Source organism: Dreissena polymorpha, chromosome 14 (assembly GCF_020536995.1).
Source record: "Dreissena polymorpha isolate Duluth1 chromosome 14, UMN_Dpol_1.0, whole genome shotgun sequence".
Taxonomy (NCBI): Eukaryota; Metazoa; Mollusca; class Bivalvia; order Myida; family Dreissenidae; genus Dreissena; species Dreissena polymorpha.
In genome coordinates, this window is record NC_068368.1 from 28,733,260 (window position 1) to 28,759,858 (window position 26,599).

At 38.1% G+C, this 26,599-nt stretch overlaps 1 protein-coding gene across 1 annotated transcript; it reads left to right on the plus strand.

The window, feature by feature from the left end:
* The first annotated feature begins 4 nt into the window (after nucleotides 1-4).
* Nucleotides 5-21,202, plus strand: LOC127859084 (uncharacterized). The gene is made up of 21 exons (XM_052396507.1): nucleotides 5-454; nucleotides 2,619-2,830; nucleotides 3,764-3,938; nucleotides 4,882-5,024; nucleotides 5,490-5,582; nucleotides 6,610-6,830; nucleotides 7,328-7,529; nucleotides 8,429-8,563; nucleotides 9,459-9,638; nucleotides 10,079-10,290; nucleotides 11,501-11,848; nucleotides 12,106-12,256; nucleotides 13,249-13,463; nucleotides 13,840-13,906; nucleotides 14,150-14,638; nucleotides 15,127-15,392; nucleotides 15,886-15,985; nucleotides 16,217-16,398; nucleotides 17,141-17,338; nucleotides 18,166-18,347; nucleotides 18,844-21,202. Exons 1-21 carry the CDS (start codon nucleotides 248-250, stop codon nucleotides 19,114-19,116), a joined length of 4,251 nt encoding a protein of 1,416 aa, XP_052252467.1. The 5' UTR covers nucleotides 5-247; the 3' UTR covers nucleotides 19,117-21,202.
* The last annotated feature ends 5,397 nt before the right edge of the window (nucleotides 21,203-26,599 follow it).

The window sequence follows — 26,599 nt, forward strand, 5'->3', positions numbered from 1 at the left end:
AACTATTCTTGTTCCGTGTCGGTAGAATGGAGTACTTAGTAGAATTTTAAACGTAGACTTTGTTATAATCAGATAACGTTCGATAGCTTTAGGGAAAAAATATGCTTTTTTTAAGGTGTAGCTATATTCCATAACTCTTCGTTGAGGATACTAGATGATTTAAATCTAACATCAACGTAATGAGATGTTCGGGTATTAAATAATTAAGGAAAACGCGCTTCTACTTTTTCGAAGGTACTTAGTAACTATGAGGCATACGTTGTTGCTCGTCGCGGCGGTTCTGGCTGCCATTTGTGCCGCTTACGAGGACGCGTCGTTAGTGAGGTCATCGGAAGCGTTAACGTTTGACGACGACATTCATCTCGAGGAGCGAGAGACCGGCGGGCGGCTGAGGCTGCAGAGTAGAGGGACGCTAGCAGATATCATTGACCTGGACAGAATTGCAAGCGTCAAGGTGAGCGCGATCTTTAGCAACTTTTATTGTTAACATATTAGAATCGCTCTGTAAAAACGAGGTTTAATGCATGTGCGCGAAGTGTCGTACTAGATTAGCCTGTGTAATCCGCACAGGCTAGTCAGGGACGATACTTTCCTCTTTCATTATATCGTTTTGTTTAAATAAGTCTCTTTTTTGCGAAAATCCAGTTCGGGCGGAAAGTGTCGTCTTTGATTAGCATGTACGGACCGCACAGGCTATTCTTTGACGACACTTTACAAACATGCATTAAGCTTCATTTTCCCAGAGCGAGGCTTAATTGTTATATACGATGATAATCCCAATCATAGTAAACCCGCGTATATAATGTAAAATGTGATTTCGCTATAAAACTATGATATGGATTAGGAAGCAAAACGTTTTTGGACGAGCGGAATTTTCGACGACAATTAATAATATACCGGTACGTATATAATTATCAACATATTATGCATCGGGTCTGGGGCTGTTAAGTGACCTTTGGGTGTTTAATAGATATCAATTTAAAAAAAACACGGTATATATTCCAATAACATTATGTCGATAAAGATACAAACCCTTGGGGTGAGTTTACACAGGTTGGGTTTAGCAAAGGTGTTAGCAAAGACAGCCCCCTGTACTTCGTGGCGTGCGGGAAAGGGATGGGGGTAGGTGGGGAGGGATGGGGGTAGGTGGGGAGGGATGGGGTAGGTGGGGAGGGATGGGGGTAGGTGGGGAGGGATGGGGGTAGGTGGGGAGGGATGGGGGTAGGTGGGGAGGGATGGGGGTAGGTGGGGAGGGATGGGGGTAGGTGGGGAGGGATGGGGTAGGTGGGGAGGGATGGGGGTAGGTGGGGAGGGATGGGGGTAGGTGGGGAGGGATGGGGGTAGGTGGGGAGGGATGGGGGTAGGTGGGGAGGGGTCATATAATTATTTGTCAATTAATTATCTTGAGGTATTTTTGATATTTTTGAAACATTAACTAAAATCTATATACCCTTCGTCAAATGTGAAGAAAAAACGCGTTCATCTTAAAAAAATAATAAAATGATGATTTGAGGACTTTCATAAACAGGACAACATATTGCACTATTTTTGCACTATTTAAAAGCCTTTCGTGCAAACAATAAATGATCGGGTTTTCATGTTCGTACGATTAAATCTCAAGATGGTCAAATATTTTGAAAACTGTATACGTGCCTATAGTTTCATGTATAGTTTATGATAACGATATAGGTACGTTTGAAGCCTTTTTAAAATCCATTAATATTTTAAATCGCGCCGAGTTATTATTTACGAATTTTAGATATCTCAATTTTACACAAAAACAGTTAAAAGGCATATTTGAAAGGCAAAATTATGGTAACGAATATTCCATCTACATAAACCCGGCTGTTTATTAGAATAATGCAAACCGAACATTAATTATTGAGATTACACGACATGGGGGATTTAATCAACAAGTTAGAAAACAATTTCAACTATTTCTCTTAAACGCAAACCCCATATGGAGTACATAAGTTGTAGTATTATTTCATTTAAATATCACTCGTTATGAAGCAGGTAAGAAGGTCCAAATCAATCAATATGCCGGAGTTTAATCACTCTCATTGATTTCTGGAACAGGAAGTAAATTTCTATGACGCGAAAAGCTATTTAAGCACATGTTGTAATTTTTCCAATGTTCAATATACATGTATGTGTATGAAGTAAATGAAGCGTGATTTTGTATACACTGCTTTACAATGTCGCAGTGGCGTAGGCTAATATACTGCTTGTATCTGAAGCGGATTTTGAGATAGGATCCAGTTTTTCGGACGAACTGACGGGCGGATAGACATCACTCAGATATACCATTACATATTTCTGAAACACTTATCCAACCGGTTCAAGCGATTAAAAAGACAAACTATTTGAGCCACACCCAGTAACACGTAAAGTATCGCCCATGATTAGCCTGTGCAGTTCTCAAAGTTTAATCAGGCATGATGCTTTCCGCTTTTACGGAATTTCACGTTTAAAACTGTCTCTTCTAAACGAATACCCTATCCAGGCGGAAAGAATCGCCCTTGATTAGCCTGTGCTAGGACGACACTTTACGCACATGTATTTCGCACGGTTTTCTCAGAGCGTGGCTACAAATTAAATTCTTAAGTTCACTTCAGAGGGTGCTATGCAAAGACAACAAGATACTTGTTCGTCTTGACGACGACAAACCGGATGTTACGTGGACAAAAGGGCAGATTCTGATTGGTGGACCGCAGTGGAACTGCTCGCACAATGTCTACAAGCCGGAGTCTCACACGATCTACGCCAAAATCGGGACTTTGCTGCGACCGAAGGAGAGAGTCGTTGAAATACACACGACAGAGGCGGGGTACGATTTACAAACATGTTTTTATTCAGACTGAATATTTCGACCCGTAATTGAGCTTCGCTCTTGTAGAACGGGGCTTAATGCGTGTGCGTGACATGTCTTCTCATATAAGCCTGTGTAGTCCGCAAAGGGTAATCAGGGACGACACTTTCCGCCTAAACTGGATTATCGATTAGAAGAGACTGCCTTTTAACCAAAAAGTTCATAAAGGCAGAGTGTCGTCCCCAATCACAGGCTCATCTTGGACGACACTTTACGCACATGCATTAAGCCCCGTTTTCCCAAAACGAGGCTCAATTTTACATGCCGATGACCGGTTGCGTATTCAGGCATCAAGTCTTGTAAGAGATTGTTTCCTTACCAAGATATGCTTAAAACCTTTAGGATTCACAAAAAACGAATTTGTGATCATGTTGTGCTAATTAAAAAAAGGTATTAAGTAATATTAATATGAGTATCAGTATGATTATTATGACAAATGTGTTTCTATATATTTAGTGTCCGCTTGAATTATTGAAACTGCCAACCAGGCACGAGAAAAGAAACGAGTCAATCAAATTACTTTTAGTTGTTCATGGTATTGGTATAGTGTATAACTGTAAAACTATCAAAACGTATCATCACCATTATTTATCAGCTACTTAAAGCACTGCTGATTTAAATAGGTCTTGCTGTGAAATTGTCTCAGATTAACCTATGCAGTTCGCGGGACGACACTTTCTGCTTTATTGTATTTTCGTTAAAAGAATGTATATTTTATGCGCGAATCTACCTTACGCGGAAAGTGATGCCCTGATAAGCCTGTTCGTACTACACACGCTAATCTGAGACGACACTTTATTTGCATGCATTAAACCCCTTTTTCCCAGAGCAAGACTCAAATGTTATGTGCCTTTGTTCCTCACTCAAATGTTATGTGCCTTTGTTCCTCAGTCCACTCGAAGTATTCGATAACGCAGTCATCAAGGTCCATTACCAGCAAGGGGAGCTCATCCCGTCACGACACAAACGCTACCTATCCAACCCGCTGAGGACCGTTCTAAACCGTGTCGACTACAACGCGTCGTTCACAAGAAACATACCATTCAACAACATGGGGGACGACGAGGTAATTTCATGATTTATTACATGTCTTCGTCATTGAAAACAACAACATTAATTGCCTCTTTCATTGAAAAGGGGGAAATTACAAGGCTGTCGGTCAATTGTTTCTCCTAAAGTAAAGTTTGGACAAAGTCTCAATTCTCTGTAGAGCATTGCCGGTATTTCTTATGTTTGATATATGACCAAAAATTGTCACGTTTACCTGTTTCTATCTCAGCTTGCATTAAACTTCTAACAAAAATTTGACAATCCTATTTATGCCCATACTAATGTTTTAAACTTTGACCTCAAACTGAAACCTTGACATATGGTTCTTGGGTTTGTTCGCGACACACTCAAATCTTCCTATTTAAAAATTCCATCCATGCTTGGCAAAGTTATGCTGAGTAGGAATTGTTACGGTTTAATTACGTATGTTTGGCATTTCACAGTGAAGTGTGGCCATGATCTTAGAAATAGAGATCTGGTTCTTGTTTGTATTCTTGTTAATGCAATACAATGTCTGTCAATTGTGTTGTCATGGTTTTTACATCCATCATGCTCTAACTAAGTGAGCCTCGTTCTGGAAAAACGACGTTTAATGCATTTGCGTTAAGTGTCTCCCAGATTAACCTGTGCAGTCTGACCTTAACGCACATGACTTAAAATTAAACTCCGTTTCCCAAGAGCAAGGCTGAAGTGTAAGGGTTGATTTCTGATATTTGGATTACCGTGACTTTTTTACTTTGACGGTCAAGCGAGGAGCCTTGTTTTTTTTGCGGGCAACACTACCTCAGACAATTGAGGCCCGAACCTAACGCGTAAGACTCGTTTTTTTTTTAATTTTCTTTCTGCTATTTTTTTTTTTAATTTAAACTACCGCCCGCCTGCTTGGGCTCTCCCACTTACTGTCGTGTCAATATATATATATTTTTAAACTTGTGCATTAAAAAACATTCTACATGCAGGCGCATAAAACGGTGAACCTGTATAAACGCACCGGAAAATATGAACCGGATGTTGACACAGACAGCAACGCCACCTATGATGGAAAGGACTTCCTGTTCCGGTGCCACAATTGCCATGGTTATAGCCAGATTTCATATTACATGTAAGGAACCTTGTTTATACGTCACCCAAATGGTTAACACTTGTTCATGCATTTAATCTATTGTTAGTCCATTAACACTGATGGGTTGACTCGTAAAAGCTACCTTATGTCTGCTGATTTCAATGTTCTTAAAAATGAAATGCACTGATAAAACGGGGCTTAATGCATGTACGTTAAGTGTAGTCCCATATAAGCTTATACAATCCGCACAGGCTTATCAGGGACGACACATTTCGTTGTATTGTATTGTTCGTTTCAACGAAGTCTCTTCTAAAAGAAAACCACTTAAAGCGGAAAATGTCGCTTAAACAGTCCGCACAGGTTAATAAAGAACGGCACTTTTCGCCATTTTCAGATTTTTTGTTTAGAAGAGACTGCTTTTGAACGCAAACTACCATTAAAGTCCGCACATGCATTAAGCCCCGCTTACCAAAATGTCTAACGAGGATCTTACGATGCTTGTAGGGAGCTGGTGATTTACAAAGTGGACAACAAACCCGTCATCAAGAAATACATGATGGAGATGGATGTCAATACGAAGATCACCCATGAGTACACGTAGGTCATGAGGGCATTAGGGATCTAACATTGTCGAACATACTTGAGTCGATAGATATGCTTTAATCAGGAAAAAAGGCAATATGCCCATCATTCCACATATTACACATGACAAATAATATATGAGCGGCGTTCTGTAAACACTGCGCTTAATGCATGTGCGTAAAGTGTCGTCCCAGATTAGTCTGTGCAGTCCTCACAGGCATATAAGGACGACAGTTTCCGCATACACTGAATTTTCGTTTAAACGCAAAATTCCATAAAAGCGGAAAGTGTTGTCCCTGAATGCACATGTTAACCTGCAATGCCACTTTACGCTCATTCATTACCCCCCGTGTTCCCAGAATGCGGCTCAAATGTTGAGAATGTAAACATACTGATTGTATCAATTCGACGATAAGTATGATGCTTTGCTGTTGTTGATGATGATTGTGGTGATAAAAATGCTGACACGGCATTGTCGTAGACCGTTATTTAGAATTTTACGATAATGATGTACGATTCATAAAGATGACGATGATTGCGTCATGGTAATGGAGTGACGATAATGATGATACTGGTTATTTTAATACTTAGCAAAAGGATGGTGAATATTACGACGACGATGATGATGATGACATTGATGATGACAATGATGATAATGATAACATTGATGATGATGCCATTGATGATGATGATAATGATGATGATGATGATGATGATGATGATGGTGATAATGATGATGATGATGATGATGATGATGATGATGATGATGATGATGATGATGATGATGATGATGATGATGATGATGATGATGATGATGATGATGATGATGATGATGATGGTGATGATGATGATGATGATGATGATGGTGATGATGATGATGATGATGATGACGATGCTGTTGCTGCTGCTGCTGATGATGATGCTGATTCTGTTTATGGTAATGACGTCATAATGATGATGTTGATGGTGGTGAAATCGTAGCCATTGTTGTTCCGTCGTGGTGGCACATAATTACATGCCTCAAAATACAGTTTTTCTTTAGCATCACAACTGACCAAGAAATTTCCCTGACAAAGACCGGCGTTTTACTTGTGAACCATTCTACGCCGATATTCGAAGTTCCGCTAGCGACGTTCCAGACGTTTTCGCCCATAATGCTTACCGTGAACGCGTCGACCCAGGCTAATATCGCGCTCAAGGCTGTAACTAAACACGCCACAAACTACAAGGGAAATGTGGAGTTGCAAGGAAGGACAGTTATCTGTAAGAATTCGTGTTTTGTTTTGTATTATATTTTAGCGCCGAACGATATAAAGTTTTTGCATCACGAGAGTTTGTTTGTGTTTTCACAATGTTTAAGTGAACCTCATACCAAGGAAATGAGTAACTAATGTGAAATTAGTCGAAAAACGTTTCATATACTGTGTTTGTGTATATGAACTTTTCTCGAGCTAATCTTTTCGAATATATACGACTGTTGCTTAATACTGAAATACGTAGAAGAGTCTTCCGCCTTATCGAGTTATCGCATGTGCGTCAAGTGCCGTCATAGATTAGTATGTGCAGTCCGCACAGGCTAATAAGCAAGACACTTTCCGCTTTTATTGTATTTTTCTATTAAAGTAAGTCTTTTCGTAGCAAACTTTCCAGTTAAGGCTGAAAGTGTTGCCCCAGATTGGCCTGTGTTTGGACGACATTTTAAGCACATGTATTAAGCCCAGTTTTCCCATAACGAGGCTTTTTTACAATCGCGTTTCCAGCTCAAAGTTTCGTGGAGGGCAAGCCGACCAAGAATGACGTAACGGTGTACAACTGGACAGTGACCACTACTGACCAGAGCGTGGACGCCAACCGGACATTCAACGCCACGTTCGCCTTCTACCAGAACATGACTATCACGCCGTACATCTCCTGGGCGCAGAAGGATATCGACATGAAACTGGGGCCACCAGTACAAATAAGGTTGTATATGTTGTTGTTAACTTTTTATCCCTATGAAAGTTGTCCTGATTATTGTGTGAAAGTGAAGAATGTTCCATCATGTCGTTTCTTGAATTTCTTTATATTTGAGCCGTGCTCTGTGAAAAGGGTTTTAATGCGTGCGTAAAGTTTCGTCCCAGATTGATCAAGGACCACACTTTCCGCCTTTATTTTAGTTTTCGTTTAAAGGGGTAATCATGGACGACACTTTACGCACATGCATTAAACCCCCTTTTCGCAGAGCACGGCCCATTTTTAATTAACAGTTTACAATGATTTTTTCCCTAGACGTAAGCGCATTAATTTCTTCCCTTTACTCTCTATGCATATTGTTTAAAGAAAAAGCGATACATTTGGTATATGATAAGTGATACAATATCTCAACCTCCTTTAGGCCGAAGTGTTCTTTGATTTCAACAAGCACTTTTTGCACGATATAAAATAAACACCAATTTTGAAATTAGTATTATTTTCATTGTTATTTTATTAATAAAAACTTTTATGTTATGCTTTCCGATGGTTTATAGAGAAATATCAGTGAATTAAAACTGATATTTTACTGTTTCAAACAGTGAAAAATAACAGTGAAAATTATCGATAAATGTCATTGTTTTATCGGAACTATGTTTAGATATTTTTGGTTTCCCCATTGTGACCCCCAATTAAATGCAGTTTTACCAAGGGCGATTTCTCTGAATAGATGTTTATAAAAACATATGTATTAGCCTCCTTTAAAAATACATGTAATAAGATAGCGGGGGCTTCCAACGGAGAATTATATTGTCCAGAATGGCAAACATACAAAAATAATCATTTGTAAGCATCAAATGAAAAGAAAATTTATTGGATTTGGTGGAATATAGATTTTAATTTGTTTTCAGTACACGCCCTACGATCAACGCCTTCTCTACGGGCGATACGATTAAACGCTGCAACCGCGTTCACGTTTACGTCGATACCAACGTCACTGTAGCGGAGACAGATTTCTCCGTGGATGCCTTCGGGATTCATATTTGGTACGCAAAAATATCAGTCTCGCTCTCGGAAAACATTTGGTTAATGCATGTGCGTAAAGTGTTGTCGCAGATATGACTGTGCAGCTCGCACAGGCAAATCAGGGATGGCACTTTACATTGTTTTTAAAAAGTATCTTCTTACCGAAAATCCAGGCTAGGCGTAGTGTCGTACCTAATTAGCATGTGCGCACTGCAGAAGCTACTCTTGGACGACACTTTACGCACATACATTAACCCCCGTTTTTTTCAGGTCACGGCTTACTAGTATATGTATTGATGGTATGGTCTTATTTTTGTTTTACAAATTTCATCCGGTCTTACTACCTCGCCCTACCGTTTTGAGGAACTAAAGTTTATTTTTTCAAACATAATGCCTACACAAATATAACAGGATTATACGGGAAAAAATTTCTCTTTGTATTTTTCAGTTAGATATGAACCATTTAGTTGGTGCCCTTGTCATAAACCTTTTATTATAAGAACTGTCGGAATATTAACGTGTATGTTTTTGTTATAGTTTTAATCACATAGGCATAATATCGTAATGCCGTCAATCATTCTAATTAAATTAATCATAGTTTTTCATGCCAGTTGTAACAAATACATAAAATGAACCTCATTCTTTCAAAACTGGGAATCACTTTCCGCCTTAACTGAAATTTGCTCAGACGAGAGTTCCTTTAAACTCAAAATAAAAATAAAAGCGCAAATTGTCGTCCCTGATAAGCTTTTGCGGATTGTACAGGCTAATATAGGATGACACTTTAAACACACGAATTAAGCCCAGTTTTCCGAGAACGAGGCTCAACTATTCGGAAGCATTTCCGTATGAGATCGGGTATTGTCCCTTTAAACAGCTAATTCGATGCTTTCAATGATTTGATGTTGTTTCAAGGAACGTCAAAGTGATGGACAGTCTGTCACGCAAGATAAACGTTATGGAGGCGGAGTTATCCTACAAGTGCCACGCTGATTGTCACGCGGAGAACTACACAAAGAACAATGACGTCAGTATGAATACCGCTTGTGGGTACCCGAGCAAGAAACTGACTCGAAACGACATCGAGTTCTCAAGGTAATGCCCTTGATTAACCGATAAGACGTTCTCATTAAGACGTTTACACTGAATATTGACTTTATTTCGAGATTTATTAATGTAATGCAATCACGTAACAATAGTTACAGACAACGAATATCTAAGCAAGATGCCTCACACGGAGCTCCATTACGTGACCTTTCAGTACAATTACTAAAGGCATTAATCACTCTTCCTGGTCGTATCAAACACACATGTTTGTCTTTGTTCATATTTTTTCTTAACGATTTTGTTTTCAATATTCCCATGTTACAAAATAAATTTGCATGCGTCATAGAAGGGAATATTGTATGTTCTAGAACGAGTCTAAACCGAGAAGAAACAGTGTCGAAATGCTCATTGTAGATTACTATTGTATATTTCAAAGTTTATTTTCGCCTGTATTTTTTATTTCAAAGTATTGCGCTTTTTGTTTGCAGTCTCTATCAACTCTGGGGCAACTACGTTCTATTTTCCGCCGAGGAAAGAAACGCAACGTGGTGCGGACACCCCGGTCGCGCCTGCGTGGACTGCAGGGATCACGTGGTTTCCGATACTGTCAATGACGCATGCGCGGATCGTATTGTCTCAACGGAATTAGCAGCGTCTGTGTCGCGACTTGCGAAATTTATAGAGGCAGAATGGCCAGACAGTGAGTGCGATTTGAAGTAACATAAATACTGTAAAAATATTTCGCAAGACTGGCTTCGTGAAAACTACGTCGTGCTTCTGACGCTGCCATAAGACAATATCGCATTCGCTAATAAATGTTCTAATATCGTAGCCGGAAATTCACATGGAACATATTGTAAAACAAAACTATAAAACAGCAAAAAATAAAAAGGAGCATTTTGTAATCTAAATTAAATATATTTTACCAGACAACACCTGGCATTAAAAAATTGACTAATGCTATAAGGAACATTTTTAAGTGTTTACTTGATTTTTGAAATATTGTACGAAACATTCGTTGATTTTGAGTGTTAATGTGCTTTTAAAAACTGTGAATTTGTCATTATTCGTGATGCATGAATTTTCGTTGAATTATTGGGTTGGTCGATCAATGAATTTAACACAAACGCATCGGAAATGACGGACGCAAATTCCTTTCTGTTTTCCAAAATCAGAGATCCACGAATATACATGTCCATGAAATAAACTTTTTTTTCAGCCTCGAACTTTAATTGCCGACGAAAGAAAATGATTTTGCAGTATGCGGCGAATTGAGCTTTTATTTAGTTTTCTCAGTTGTTTTGCCATAATGCTGACGTGAAAATATTTATCGTCGCGATGTTGACAACATTACTGACAAAGATTGGTAAAATGTGCATTATAATCTATAGTTGAGATGAGTACTGACTTGTAGTCAATATGCACGTTACATATTGAACTTATTAAATTTATTCCAGGGGTCTTCAGTAAACGAGAACTGACTTAAGATGTAATATAAAGAAACTGTATCATTCTTTGAAAGTCTTATAACAACTAGTTTCATGTCCATAGAAAGAGGGCTTCCACGCAATACGTAGTTACAACATGGTAACACTTGCTAAGTCATTTTTACAATTTGTCCGATGAAATATTAAGATAATGTCTGAGAATTTGAAATACATCTCACATTTTACTAGCCTTATCCACATGGTGAACGATTATAGAAATATACTTTAATTTTCATGACGAATTATGAAGTAACAGCCCGAACAGAATCGGACAAACGGACTCAAGCACGTACATGCACTTTACCATGGTTAGAGCTATATGGAGCTTCCCGAATGCAGGACTGAAACAGGTGAACATTGTTTCTTGTATACAGACCCTCAAGAATATTCATCAACCGATATTGTGTTGCTGTTTTTTCACAGGAAAGCTTGTAATACAAGAGGCATTCGATGAAGACACGTCCGATTTCCCGAACGGTCGTCATGAAAACGAATCAGTGTTCTATGAAGGTCGGGGGGCAGAAATGTCCATCACAAAGGCCAACGCATTCTCCCCGGTGGCCCTGGAAACCGATGACTATGTACAGAGGCGACTCAGCGAGCTTGCCGTGTGCGCGAATTTTGCGTACGTTGCGAAAGAAGACGCGAAGGTTAGCGCATGCGTAGAGAGGAAACCAAAAAGTGATCGCCGTAAGCGGTCGCTGCTTTCGCGCACGCGCAGATCGGGACACGTGGAGCATACAATGGTGAAAGAGCTGCTAGAAAAACTAGGTAAAACTATATTAAGCAAAATAAAAATGCAAAAAGGGCCTTCTAGTGAGGTCAATCCGCTAGGTTACTGTATTTTTCACTTTAGGAACGTTCAAGAAAATCAATCGTTCGAAACATTGTTTTTGTACACCTTATCGTATACTAGTATATTTGCCATTTGCATAGTTGAAAGGGTAAAATGCAATGCATATAGTTCAAAAGATAATGTAATCAATGTGCATATTTTTTTTACTGATTCTGTGTTCTTATGCACATAGGGGACGCGGTTTCGAAATCGCCGTCTGTAAACCTGACCTCGGTGTTACCACTTCCGGTTGGCGGTCAGTACCCACAGGGGTCGACCATGGACGTCGCGTGTGGGGCGTTCACCGGAAGTGTGTCCCAGGATGACACCGAAAGATTTAGACGGTAAGCGCCTGATTTGCTCATTAAAAAATAATTCATACTGCGTTCAAAGGCGTTTATTATTATATTTTATTTTATATTTTTGTTTATTCCGAATTGAGATCACGATGATATTAGCTCAATTTGATAGTATTTTCTTTAAAAGCTGTTACATGTAAAGAATATTAGAGAAATCAATCCCTTCTGTCAATGAATACTTACTAAATCGGGAAATAATGCTGACTTCCTTAAGTTACAAGAAATTAATGGGAAACGTTTAGCAGACCCTCCGAACCAATTTCTGGAGATAGTAAAAGGAAACAAACATTTTTGCGTGATATGTTTCGTTATCAAATATGGGTTTGTACCGACAGAGTTATGGAAATCTCCATTAAGTGCAAATGCAAGTCTGTTACGATCATTATGAAATTTCTTGAAGACGATGAGCACATTTATAGTTGTTAAATCACCTAATTAACCAAGCAAAAATTATTTCAGAATGTGTATGCTTATATAGAAACATTTAGTCGAATGTTGCCATAACAACTGCATATTTTGCAGATCTTTAAAGCATATGAATAATATTCAATTGTTTAACTGCCAATGTATGAGCATTTTAATTCTGACTGTGCCAATAACTTATCAGCACCTTGTATCTTTTTAGACCCTCAATATTTCCCTAACCCTTACCTAGCTTGTTAAAGTGAGCGACGCTCTTGGAAAACGGGGCTAAATGAATGTGCGTAAATTGTCGTCCCTGAGTAGTCTGTGCAGTCTGCACGGCTTAATCAGGGACGAAACGTTTCGCAATTTCTGTATGTTTTTGTATGTTTGCTTATATGTACTCGATTTTCGTTGAGATGAGACTTCCTTCAGACAAAGTCTTTCATAAAAGCGGAAAGTGTCGTCCCTGATAGCCTTTGCGAACTGCACAGACTTATCTGGAACCTGTATCTGGAACATGCGTTAAACCCGATTTTTTTTAAGCGAGGCTAAAATGTGACATTTCATACCAGACTCATCGAGTATCCACTGAGCGACGTCGACTTCGAGCCAGAGGGCGACACGGGAGCGTGGTGCGGCGTGGAAACGAGGCGTTGTCATGGGGATTGCACCCTGCACTCGGGCGACATTGACGACCACTGGAACTGGTGTGGTACCCGCACTATGCACATGCGTCTCGCGGCCAGGCTCCAGCGACTGACCAAGATTCTTCCGTCGTCTGAAAGAGGTGTGTGCAACACGTTATTCTATTCTGATTTGATATTGTGTATTGGCAATGCACGTGAGAACTACCCGTGTACTTTATTATGCAGCGTTGTAAAAATTATAAACTTATTTTTGTGTTGTTTAATTGTTTATTTAACAGCCATAATTTTGATTAAAACATTTCGGCGTTTATTGTGTTAAAACATGATACATATTGCAGTGAGGCTTTGTTTTTTACAAATTGTTTAGTTGTGAGATACTTAATCGTTTACATTTCTTTAGCGTCTTTACAAAAAAAAACACAGACAAAATAATTTTATTCAAAATTAAAATGTAGTTTAACTCACAGTTCGTAAGACATGCACATTTATTCGAATATTACTTTATATATTTTTCAGTTGTCGTCAAGAAGGCATTAACGATGAATATTACAAATGTAAAAGATAAGCAGTTTATGGAAGGGAGGTAATGCGCGATCTAATTATTCTATTAGTGCTGTTGAAGTTGTGTCCCTTTCTATTAACACAAACTGAAAGATTGAACGGTCGGCGGCTCTCTTAAAACTAGTTTATTAACCGTACCAAACATAAAATAAAAGAAGTGCCGGTTAAGAGATTTAAGAGCAATAAGTATAACAAATGAAAAACAGGTTTCTCCCATAATAATGAAAACATTGATGAATTAATTGACGGCTACAATTAATTACAGGGCTGCCCAAATCACGCTGAAAGCAGGCGGGAGTCTCTCTTCGCAAGTGTTCACTCAATACGCAATCCTGGCCGGATTCGATTACGTCATGCACGTTTCGAATGACGTCATAAACGTGTGCGTCAAGGTACAGGATGGAATTCAGACAAATCTGGCCCAGTTTCCGACCGCAAACTTGATTTCCGTTCCCCTCCCACTCGGTGAAGAGGACGAATACGATTATCCCGAAAGTTTAAGAAATGAATCGAGAAAACCTCTGCTATTCGATGTATCGACCTCAAGCGGCGATGTGTCAGAACATTTCAAACTGAACGCGTTCGTCAGTCCCGGTAAAAGATACATTCGTCTCGACACGATGTTGGTGTATCTTCTAGACCTCAGTTACGATGACTTTAAGGGCGGTTTCTACGGCATTACCGGCTCCGGTTACAGGCCAAGATCTGTCAATCTCGACAACATAGCTACTCGTCACGAAAAGGAGCAGATGCGGTGAGGTTGAATTAGTTGCTTAAATAATTTCTTACAATACAACTCAAGCAGTAAAATGTAAATGCATGGCATTTGAAAGTGTCGATGATGAACATGGCGCATGGAAATGTCTGATATGTAAGATGCACACGTCTTTATACAAACTATTAATAGCGGCGAGGATTTTAATATTCCATGAAACAAATTGCTATGTTTTGTGGCACATTGCTAGCAGTTAAGCATCTCTTTAAGCCCGGTTATTGGGTTAACTTGATATGATACATATATGTCTGAAATAAACAAGATAAATATTTTGTCTTCGACAACAAAGCGTCCATCACGCTAACGTTTCCAAATAACTCATATCACATTTATGTGGAGGTCACAATCAACAGGCGGGATAGATCAATGCTATTTATCTAACGACATTCCCAGTTCGCACTATGATCAGATTTTTATCGTATTATGTTTTTGTCTATGCAAATCAAATAAACATTTGACGGTTTCAGATTCGAAATGGGACAGGCCGTAGAGTTAAAGCCCAATGACGTAGCCTCCGAGGATAACCTGTTCCGGTTGGCCATTTCCCTCATCCGGATCGCGAAGAGCGTGCGCACGCAGCAGATTGGAATCGGGATCGGTTGCAAGGCCGATAGACTCTACTTCGACGTCCGACCGATTGCCGATGAGAACGCTTTGGTTGTGGAGGTTTGGGACAGCGGCAACACTCCACTCTTTAATCGATTAAAACTCATACAGGACATGATTGCACAGGGTTTGTGGTACAATGTCTTATTTAATAAATTTAAATGGTTTGTAATGTCAATGCCAATAACCGCGCGCATTATATTGGCGGTCAGGAATACCAACCGGCAACCCTCAAGTTTGAAGTCAATAATTCTAATACGTGATCCTTCCGGTCCGACATTTCATAAAATTGACGCTTTAGTAATCCTTTATTAAGTATATTTAATTTATCAGCGCTCTGGAAAAACCAGACTTAATGCATTTGTGCAAATAATCGTCACAGATTATCTTGTGTTGTTTGCACAGGCAAATCATGGACGACAATTTCCGTTGCTATGGTATTTAACTACCCAATGAAGTCACTTTTTAGCGAAAATCCATGTCAGGCGTAAAGTGTCGTCCCAGATTATCCTGTAGGGACTGTACATGATAATCTGGGACGACAATTTACGCACATGCATTATGCCCTGTTTCAAAGGAAGAGGCTTAAATTAAAAATCGTCATTTTTCTTGAATACTAGGCGGATCTGTGGTCACTGCCCGACCCGACCCCGTCATCTGTAACACCCCAGCTCTGGGGCGCGAATATTTCTACTTCAACTTTGACCTCGATCAAGAAGGGTAAGTGTTTGGTCCAAAATGGTGTGATAATTTAAATGTGGATGGCTTCATTTGTAAATTCCACAAGACTTATGTTGTTGGAGTTTAATAAGAGTTCCAGTACACATTAATTGACAGCAAATATCATAATTGCAATATTTTGTATTGAAACTTAAGACGCTGTTATTTCATATTGCCTTAAAACTGAGAATCTAACTCTCTAATGTCTTACATAAATATCATCAACGTCAGACACTGCTGGAAAACCGACAATTCATTCTGCGTGGAAACGCACGAGTCACGTTATAACGTTAGCGTCATTCTCCAACGACGTCTGACGTCAGCCGCGGGCACCGGGAAACTACCGCGTCCTGACATAATGCCGGAAATCGAGGCGTGCGTCGTCGACACCTGCGGAGGATGCCCGAGCGCTGGTAGGGATTCTGTAGGGGTTCTGTTTGTGCGAGCGTGCGCGTGCGAATTATTGCGAAGGTGGTATAATGAAATTCGTGATTTTGCAGCTTAAAAATATGTATATATAGATTAATTTAATGCATTCTTGTTGCCAATTATTAACATTTTCTCAGCGGCGGAATGTAAATTTATATTATCATGAACGTATGTGAACAGTTAAAATCTATTTGTACTTGAAATGGTCATGTTCGCAAAATAACAAAACAAAATAAAGTGACTATAACAAAATAATTATTTATTAAATACTTAGTAAATATATATTGCATATGCAACATTTAACATTGTCTGAATGGTTCCGCGCTATTTTTGCTGGACAGAAAATACAATTTGTTAGAACATACACATGGTGGTTATACGTATTTGTTGTTGTTACTTTTGTTGTTCAAAATTCGCGAAACTTGTTTACGCCATATCAAGCACAGTAATGCACGTAAATGTGTCCGGCATTAACTCAATAAGCCACATAAATTATACAGGATTGTATCTGTTGTCTTGATGTTGTCATGTCAGAGATTGTGTTTTAACTTGCCAAAATGTTTGTCATAATTTTAAGTTATGTCAGATTTGCAAGTGTCTAACAGGTTTTGCGGTGTCATTTACCAGACAAATGTATAACATTGCATTAAAGTTGCTGTCTCTGCTTAACGTTTTAAATAATTTTTAGGATACTTACAGTTATGAGTTTCTTTCCACGATTTCCAGGAAGCGTTTGGAAGGAGAAGGTTGTAAAGTGCACGAAGATGATCCTGAAGTACCTGGCCCGTGCGAGTGTCCCGTTCCAGCCGCTACTGGACAAGGTGTCCATCTTCAATACGGACAACCACCAGTCCAGTGTCCACTCGCTCGCCTGTCATGACGGCAGGGTGTGCATCGAGAACACCCAGATCTACGCCTTGCTGTGTAAGAACGCTCCCACTGTTGAGTTGTTGGTGCATGCCGACTGGATTTGAGTCTCGCTCTGGAAAACGTGGTTTAATACACTTGGAGACTTTTCTAACGCAACTCTTTTCAAACTTAAATATCTCAGTAATGAGTAAAGATTTAGATATAAAATCGCATATGTGAACATTTGACTATATTCTGTGCAAGACAACGACAAATCATTCATCCGGGACAAGCGGGCGCTTTTGCATAAACGTAGCTATATAATTCAAATTTAATTTCAATGTCATCATTCTCGGTGGGTTTTACACCAGGGAAACATAGCATTAATAAGAAACACAACATGGCTCGTATGAATATTCATCAGCGCAATGTTGTAAGCCGGTCGGTCATTAAGACGTGTAACTTAAAGCGTTTTTTTTTGCACGTTATAATTTTACGATGTACGATTTTGAGAATTTTACTTTTACAGCGATTTTTTTTTTATTTGTTATGTTTTATATTTTAAATGAATTTCAATTAAACTTACATGAAGTATTAGATATGTGTAGAATAAGTATGAGTTCAAATTTCTACAAAATCCGTTCTAAAATAAGGGAGCTATATTGATTTGAATACATGTTGCGTATTAAAAGTCTCCAAGAGTACATGTTTGTGAAGGACTGCGCATGCTTATCTGGGATGACACTTGACGCACATGCATTAAGCCCATTTTCCCAAAAGGATTCTCAAATAATCTCACTGTATTCAATGCTTTTCACACTCTGGATCAGCAGACGATGTATTGCATCTATCTTACGGAGGATTCCGGAAACAGTCGATGTACCACGATTTTGTTTTTTCAGTACCACTCACGACCGCCACGTACAAGCACGAAAATGCGGACGAACTGATCTTCGGAGGGGCGGACAATCCGAGCCCGCTTCTCGAGATCGTGGAACAGGAGTTGGCCTGGAGAGCCGTGGGCAATGTGGATGTCTATCTGGAGTCAGCCAAGGACGTTAACTCGCTTAGAAATACCATACAGGTAAGCATGGAGTCAGCCAAGGACGCTAACTCGCTTAGAAATACCATACAGGTAAGCATGGAGTCAGCCAAGTACGTTAACTCGCTTAGCAATACCATACAGGTAAGCGCGAAGTTGCCACCCAGTTGTAGACTCGATTTGGGAATTATGGAGAACTTATTTTTGATTGGGCTAATTAAGTCCACGAAAACAACCCGCAGATACTATACATACAATAGTAAGGATTTTAAGTAGAGCTTCTGGTTTACTTTTTTGTTAGTCAGCATAGATTTATTAAAATTCTTGAATTGTCTACACGTGTAACCCAACATTGCCCTATTTAAAAACAAACTCAATATTGTCCTACTACTAAGTGCTAGTTTGTGACCTTAATGGTAATTGAGTAGTGCAGGTATTGAAGAAGCGCAGTTAATTAACTTTATGTGTGTTGTTTGTTTTGACAAATGATAAGGTTTCCTGCATTTAAAACGCCTTATAGACTGTTATATTATTGTAGATTCTATTGATGTACAACAAAAACGTGTCACTCGTGACGTTTCACATCGATTCGGAAACTGACGAAGATGACGTCATCATCACATTACAACGGAAGGTGGAGCAGTGGGTCTCGGGGGTGTGTCCCACGTGGAGTCGACTCGTGACCACGCCCTACACAATGACCAAGATCCCGATGGACCGTAAAAAGCGAAGCATAGAACGCAGCAAGGACCGGAACGAGATGAATATGCAAATGAGGAACTGGGAGGTGGAGTGGATGCTAAAGTCGTAGACACACGCTAATATAGGACGATAACTTACGTTTATGAATTAAGCCTCATTTTCGCATATGCTTCTTATAGTAATACAACTTTTTAATGTATCTCTTGTAAATGTATAAATGCTTATAAATATGAACATTTTATCATAAAAAAAGGAATTTAAAGACAGAAATAATGAAACTCTAAAGGAATGTTCAGTGGAGAAATCCATGTTATCATCAGCATGTGTTTTATTAAATGCAAGTAATTTTTTGTGTGAGCTGGAATGTTGAGAATAATGGTAATAATCGTGTTATGTTTTGTGTATAGCAATAACAATACACACATAGCTTTGAGACTCGCTCTGGGAAAACGTGGCTAAATGCATGTGCTTAAATTGCCATCCCAGAATAGCCTGTTCAGTTTGCACAGGCTCATCATTGAAGACACTTGCCGCTTAAAGGTATTTTTCGTTTAAGGAAGTCTCTATTGAACAAAAAACAGTGTATGTGTAAAAGTGTATTTCTTGATCCACCCTCAGCGGAATGTACAGGCTGATCTGGGACGAATATGTAAGCACATGCATCAAGCCTTATTTGTTCCAGAGCGCGGCTCAAATAGACTTTACTATTATGTTAATTATTTTTTTATTGTAATCTTGCTGAAAATGTGCACACATGTGTGTTGTTTGTTGTTGTTGTTTTAATATTTTATACTTAGCGTATTTGATTTTTTATCTCCCATACACAATATAATCTCAGTTTATTCATTTGATGACAATTAAGTTTTAATCACATAACTTATGGCCGAACAATTAGGCACAGAGTCATGACAGATTTTATACATTATTGTTCACTGTTTAGTATGTTGAAAATGTATTTTTCAAGAAGAGTGAATGCTTTATGGCCTTCAGTTGTGATTGTATTGTATCAAATTTATCAACTTTAAAAAAGTCAAATGTATTATTAGTTAAATCCATAAAACACATCATTTATTTTGACAGCCTTGCTCATAAATTAGTTAAAGGGAACAATAATGCGGAATAAATAAATCAATTCATGAGGTAAGTTTATGGATGATGACATATTTCAAGTTTAAATTCATCGTTTTTGAACTGTAGAACAGTTTGCTCATCAAACAGTATATATTTCAGCCTGAGTTCAGTAGCTCATTACTATGAAATTAGTGGAAAATTTTCATTAAAACATCTATAGTGTTCAAGGTGATGATACATGCCACATTTTAATAAATATCTTTCAAAATGTAGAAGCTGTTCACTCAACAAATGTATAACTTTTTATGCGGTCAAGCAGACCTATATACTGACAAAGTGACTCCAATATACCCTTCTGAAACTTCGTTTGTGAGGGTATACCAATAAATCAACACGTATATATTGATACTAAAATTGTGAAAGGGTCACCAAAGAAACATTTTTGTGAATGTTTTTGTCTGTCATCCAACAAACCGTAAATAAAGCCCTTCTTTTCATTCGGCGGCGTAAAGTGTCTTGTGTAACCACATACCTGCTTTGAAAGTATATGTTACTTTTAAGGAGACAGCAAGCTGCATCAAGTGTGTTCCGGATGCAGTCCATAGCCGGGAATTGAAACACAAGTGACTTACAAATGAATATAAATATTTATCCTTAGCACCGGGATTCCCCTAAAAATCATAACCAACAGAAGAGTTTATTGATTGATTACAGAGGATACATGGGTGGGGGGTTTAAAAATGACGTCCCGTTCCAGATACATTGGCTCTTTAGTTGCCCGGTCTAGAATCTTGTATAATGAACCTCAGCTTATTGCCTCACGTGAAATACCCGTGAGTACGTTATGATTGTGGTGTGAATCAAAATTCAAACCAATTAAAACCGTCTCTAAACATACTACACTATCTCACCCCCCCTGACTTTCAAGTTAATATCATCAAAGCTCACCATCTACGCCGTTGACATTTTTAAGTTGGCTGACAGTGGGCATATTATCGTGCGTTTATTGCACTATCTAGAGAAAGTATCATGCAGCAATATTGTGTATTTTTCCGATCATAGGCTAGTTACAACTACTATGTGAAATGCATATTTGAATAAAACCCAAACTGTTGCAAACTTGACTCAGTGACAGAGTTTTGAAAACTACTGAACCCAAGATTTAAATTCATATTTAACAGATAAATATCCATTTACTCTGAGTTTAAAATGTATCTCCTTGAGTGTTATCAAGGTTTATCTAACATATATGATTTAGAGTGACCCAGCATGTGATTGGTCCGTGTATATACCGTCTTTTCCTTTTTCGTTTTGCATTCGACACAACGAAAAACAAGAATCAACGAATATTAGTTCATATTCCGATTTTCTTATAACCGGAACAAAAACAAAAAACAAAAACATAATTTAGTTATTTGTATCGTTATTCGGTGTACTAATAACAAAACAAAACACAAATATAATTTCCCTATTCATATTTCGTTTCCATTTTAATTATACAAAAATCAATACATGAAAATTGAAACACAGTGCCTGTTTACATTTACCGTTCTTGAATTGATAAAACGGTATACGGAAAACGAGGGGCGCTGCGCTGTTTTGGAGAGATAAGTCGTGAGTGATCTTTTTGCGCAGTTTTCTCCCCTAGAACTTATTATTTTTGAATACATAAATGTAGACAATTATAGAAGAAGAATAGTCGAGTCTTGGTACAGCTATTGTTGGCTACTCTAATGGGAAAATAAAAAGATCTTGTAACATTAAATTCCGATACAAGTGTACATGTCTGCTTTTGTTTAAAATCATTGAATTTTAGTACATGCATAACATGCATTTCGATAATCATGGCACAATATATATCTTTTTTAAGCATAGCTTTTATCTGAAAGTAATTAAAACAATTGAATTATTTAATACATTGTATTAATATCTGTTAAAAATTGAAAAAAGCCCCACATTATTGCTAAACATATAAATTAAATACGTATGGTGAACAATTCCCCTGAGAGCATAGATTGCCTCGTGAAGTCTTGTCACGGCACGTCGTGTGCCGTCCTGGTGGACTCTCGTACCACGCAGGTCTTGCATTCAACCAGTGATTTGCAACAAGTATAGGGTGCGACGCTGGTTCTGAATTTGACACTAAATAGTGTTATAAAGTTCAAAGCATAGGTTTTAATGAATTATTTGAAACTCTTTACAAGACAATTACATTATAATTATAAAAAAAATCAACGCTAATTAAATTCCATTTTTTAAATACCATATAAGTTACAACTATGACATTGTTACAAATAAATAATTTTCTTAATTACGTTTTTTTTTGGTACGTTTTTTTTTACTTTTCGAGTGTTTGTTTAAATGAACTGGATGTGTATAAAAGGAATTAAATAATACCTGTTTCGACAATTGTATGTACTTAAACAGATCACGCAAGCCAACGCTTGCTTGAAGGCGCGTTCCGCTTCCCTGCTCACGGCCACAACCACCTTGAAGAACTAATCAATAAAATAAGCTCTGAAACTCACATATATCCTTGACTCAAAAAATAATACAAGAATAGTTACAAATATACAAGCTTTTCTATAATAATATTCGAGTATCATTTTAGGAGACAATCAGGGTATAAAACGGAACGTTTCAGCGCGTGAAAGTAGTTTCTATATGCGTGACGCATGCTATTCGCCATTTTTATGAAACGTAACGTTTAAAGTCGTTTTTAACGGCGTAATAATATCATTGGAAAGTAAATATTTTGTTAGCATTAACTCAATCTTGAGCGCTCTTTCCGGAACATTAAATATGTTGTTTAATTAGTTAATAAAGAGGCACATATATTAATATTTATAATATATATAACTTAACAATTTCATAAGATTCAAACATTTTTTTATTTATTCTCATTTTGTCTTGTTCTTTCTTTAAATATTTGCAGTATTAATACGTACGACTTTAACATCATATTATGCAGGGTGATGTTAAAAGTAAAACATATGGGACATTTTAGCAGCCGCCGCCGATTATTGAGCTTCTTAAAACATCATTCGGGTCTAAGAGGTAATAATAATTGGAATACGGGGCTCAGGGGAAGGGGTATTACAGCTCTTAAATTGTAAGGAACTCCCCATGATTATAGGACTAAAACGAGTGTTTTGTACAATTAGTACTGAAGTTGCATAGTATAGGGGCAAAGAACAAGAAGTGTCATAAGATGCTAATTGTAGCTCTATCAATTCGGTTGGATCGACATGAAATACCGGTACGTTGGGCAACATTAAGATGTCAGATTATGATCATTTCAATTTGGAAAAATACATTATTTAGAAAAACAACTGAAAATATCTACGTCTTCTTCCTTTACGGCGTGTCTTTTCCTCCCCCCAAAATGAACGTAAAATGCCATGCTGATCGAAATAAGTGATTTATTCTTATGTAAGGGAAAAGGTACGCGCAAAAGCCACAAGTAAGTTACCCCCCCAAATCAGCACCACACAGCAAAAATCAACATGTATAAATAAACAAGTTTATTTATAGATCTTTGAACAGCGCCACTCGTTTTTCGTTTTTTGTAAACCGTTATATCAAACCAAGAACGGTAAACGGAACCAAGTTTTAATAATTGATTTTCGTTATATGAAGATTTAAACGAAGTTTGAAGAGGGAAATGCATTTCGTATTTTGTTTTATAATTAGTACAACGAAAAACGATATAAAGAAGTAAATTTGTTTTCGTACTTTGTTTTCCTTTCGGTTATTAGAAAATCGGAATATGAACTAATATGCGTTAATTTTCATGTTTCGTTGTGTCGAATTCGAAACGAAAAAGGAAAAGACGGTATATACACGGACCGTGATTTTGATAAACGTTCAGGTATCTTTTTTAAAATATTAATTTCGTGATAAAACACGCATTTAAGTATATTTCACAAGTGTCCTCTAATTTTATGAATCTAAAAATTCCTATCACGAGTTATAATGGTTCACATGGTTAAATGAGCAAATTAAGTAATACAAATTTTCTGGCAAATTCAGTGACTGAATTTGCCAGACAATAAATTGCTGGTTTATTAAAATATTATTCATACGTGAATTGTTGTTGTTAGTTTTGTTTTAGAAAAACATGTCAACTTATTTAGTGAATGGATGACTTCATTTAATGAGGTTCATATAATTGTATAAGTTTTTACTCCTGGTGATTATGGTTTATAGTAGTTGTAATATAACGGGAATCATGCTATTTACCTCTTTTTTTACAACGACCGATAACACCATTAATGGTGACCTGTACACTTTGCAATTAATCGAATAATCTTAATTGTCAAACGCCAGTTTGCGAATTGCTGTCGACTATCTGACAACTTAATCAGCAAGGCAGTCAATATTTCATTAGCTCGCATACGCAACACAATTGCATATTGCAGTTGGATTTCTAAAAACTGGTCGCAAATTTTATGAATCTATTGTTTGTTTCTTCCCAATCATAACAGTTGTGAAATGGCCCTTGGCGTATTTTCCGTTACCATAAAAAGTCCGATGGTTTTATCGAATTTATCGAACCCGTAACTGTATCCATTAACTACATGAAAAACATGATAGTCAAATTTGATTATTGTACATGCTTTGGCAATTTATGACAACTAAACTTGATTAAGATTAATATGTAAAAAAATCATGTGAAGTTATTTTTTTATTTATATCTTGTTTACAAAAGTATAGTTGTATATGTTACAACATGTTCTTATTTAGTGGCAATCCTTTCATCTGAACAACAAGTATTGTGTTCTCACGCCTGAGGCATTTGTTGAGATATCAAATGGGTAATATTAAAAACTTTAAATTGTGATTACACATGTTTCAATAAAAGTGACACTTACGGTTTTTATCAATAGAACACACCACATACCCGGCTCATATAGAAATAGAAATAAGGAGTTTCAAAACTATCAAATTGAAGTCACAAATTGATAAGCAAGAATCATGATATCACCATATTAGAGCTGTTTTTCTTACATTTTTTCCTACAGGATTATGTCATTATTATTTGTACACATTTTGCTCAATTTAAACTACTTAGTTGAAAAATCAACATTCATGCAGGCCTTTATATACTGACGGAAAAAAAGTTTAGCTACTTGTGTTCACATGCATATAAATATGGACACATTAAAATTGTTTCCAATTTATTTTTTAATATTGAAAGATTAACCATGAAGCCACATTTCTGTATCAAAACAAATTCATTTCTTCAAGTTCATCTGGTCAAAAATGTTACGTGAATTTCGGCATATCATAATCCAATGTCACATACTGTCAATGTCTGTTATGGCCTCTCGCTTTAGCAATAACTGCCATGCATCTTCGTCTCATGCTGCCAATAAGTTCACGTATGACTCCTAGAGGGATCCTAGCCCACCCTACCTGAAGGGCCCGCTCAAGGTCGTTTACGTTGTCGACGTCATGACGTTTACGTACTCTTCGGCCTAACACGTCCCCCATGTGTTCAATTGGAGAAAGGTCTGGGGATCTGGCAGGCCAATCCAGTGTTACAATATGGTTTTGTTGTAAAACAGCCCGTGTATGACGTGCAGTGTGAGGACGGGCATTATCCTGTTGAAATATGCGGGCGTGTCCTTGGTGTATGAAAGGTACGACAACAGGTCTGATGATCTCGTCGCAATATCGAACGGATGTGAGTGTACCGGGGATGTGAACAAGATCTGTTCTTGACTGGTGACTGAAGCCACCCCACATCATAACACTGCCACCTCCGTATCTGTCGTGTTCCTTAACGTTGGCGTCATGAAACCGTTCGCCACGACGCCGCCAAACCCTCAATTTTCCATCGGCTTAATCAACGGTGAATCTCGATTCGTCCGTGAATAAAACAGCGTTCCAGTCGGCACGTGTCCATCGCTGATGAAGTATCGTCCAGTTGAGCCTTTCCTGGCGGTGGCGTTGTGACAACGGCACCCCAACGTAGGGTCTGTAGGCACGTAATCCTGACGCTCGCAATCGGTTGCGCACAGTCCTATTGCAAACGAGCGTCCCCGTAGTGTTGTACAGCCTAGCGGCAATCTTACCACTCGTCCAAAATCGATGACGCCTCGATGACGTCACGATGTAATTGTTTTCACTTTGGGTGGTCTTTTTAGGCCAACCGGAGCGAGGTTGGTCTTTAGCGCTTCCAGTTTGCTGATACCGTGTCCTTAGGCGACTTACAGTACATCTATGGACACCAAAGTGATTGGCGACGTCATTTACGGGCATGCCAGCAACAAGCATTCCAAGCGCTTGTTAACGTCTTTCCAACGTCAGTCCTGGAACACGTCCCATTTGGAATATCGAATTTTTTATCCGGCTTTCTTTATGTCACTCCTCTACCAATCTACACATTCAAATCGTTTTTGTTTTTACAAAGCATAAATTGCTGTGCACTTGCACGACGTGGTTTTGTGTTTTTCCGCCCGTATGCTTTCAAGGAACAGTATTACACACGAAAACATATTGAACCTATTTAAGGA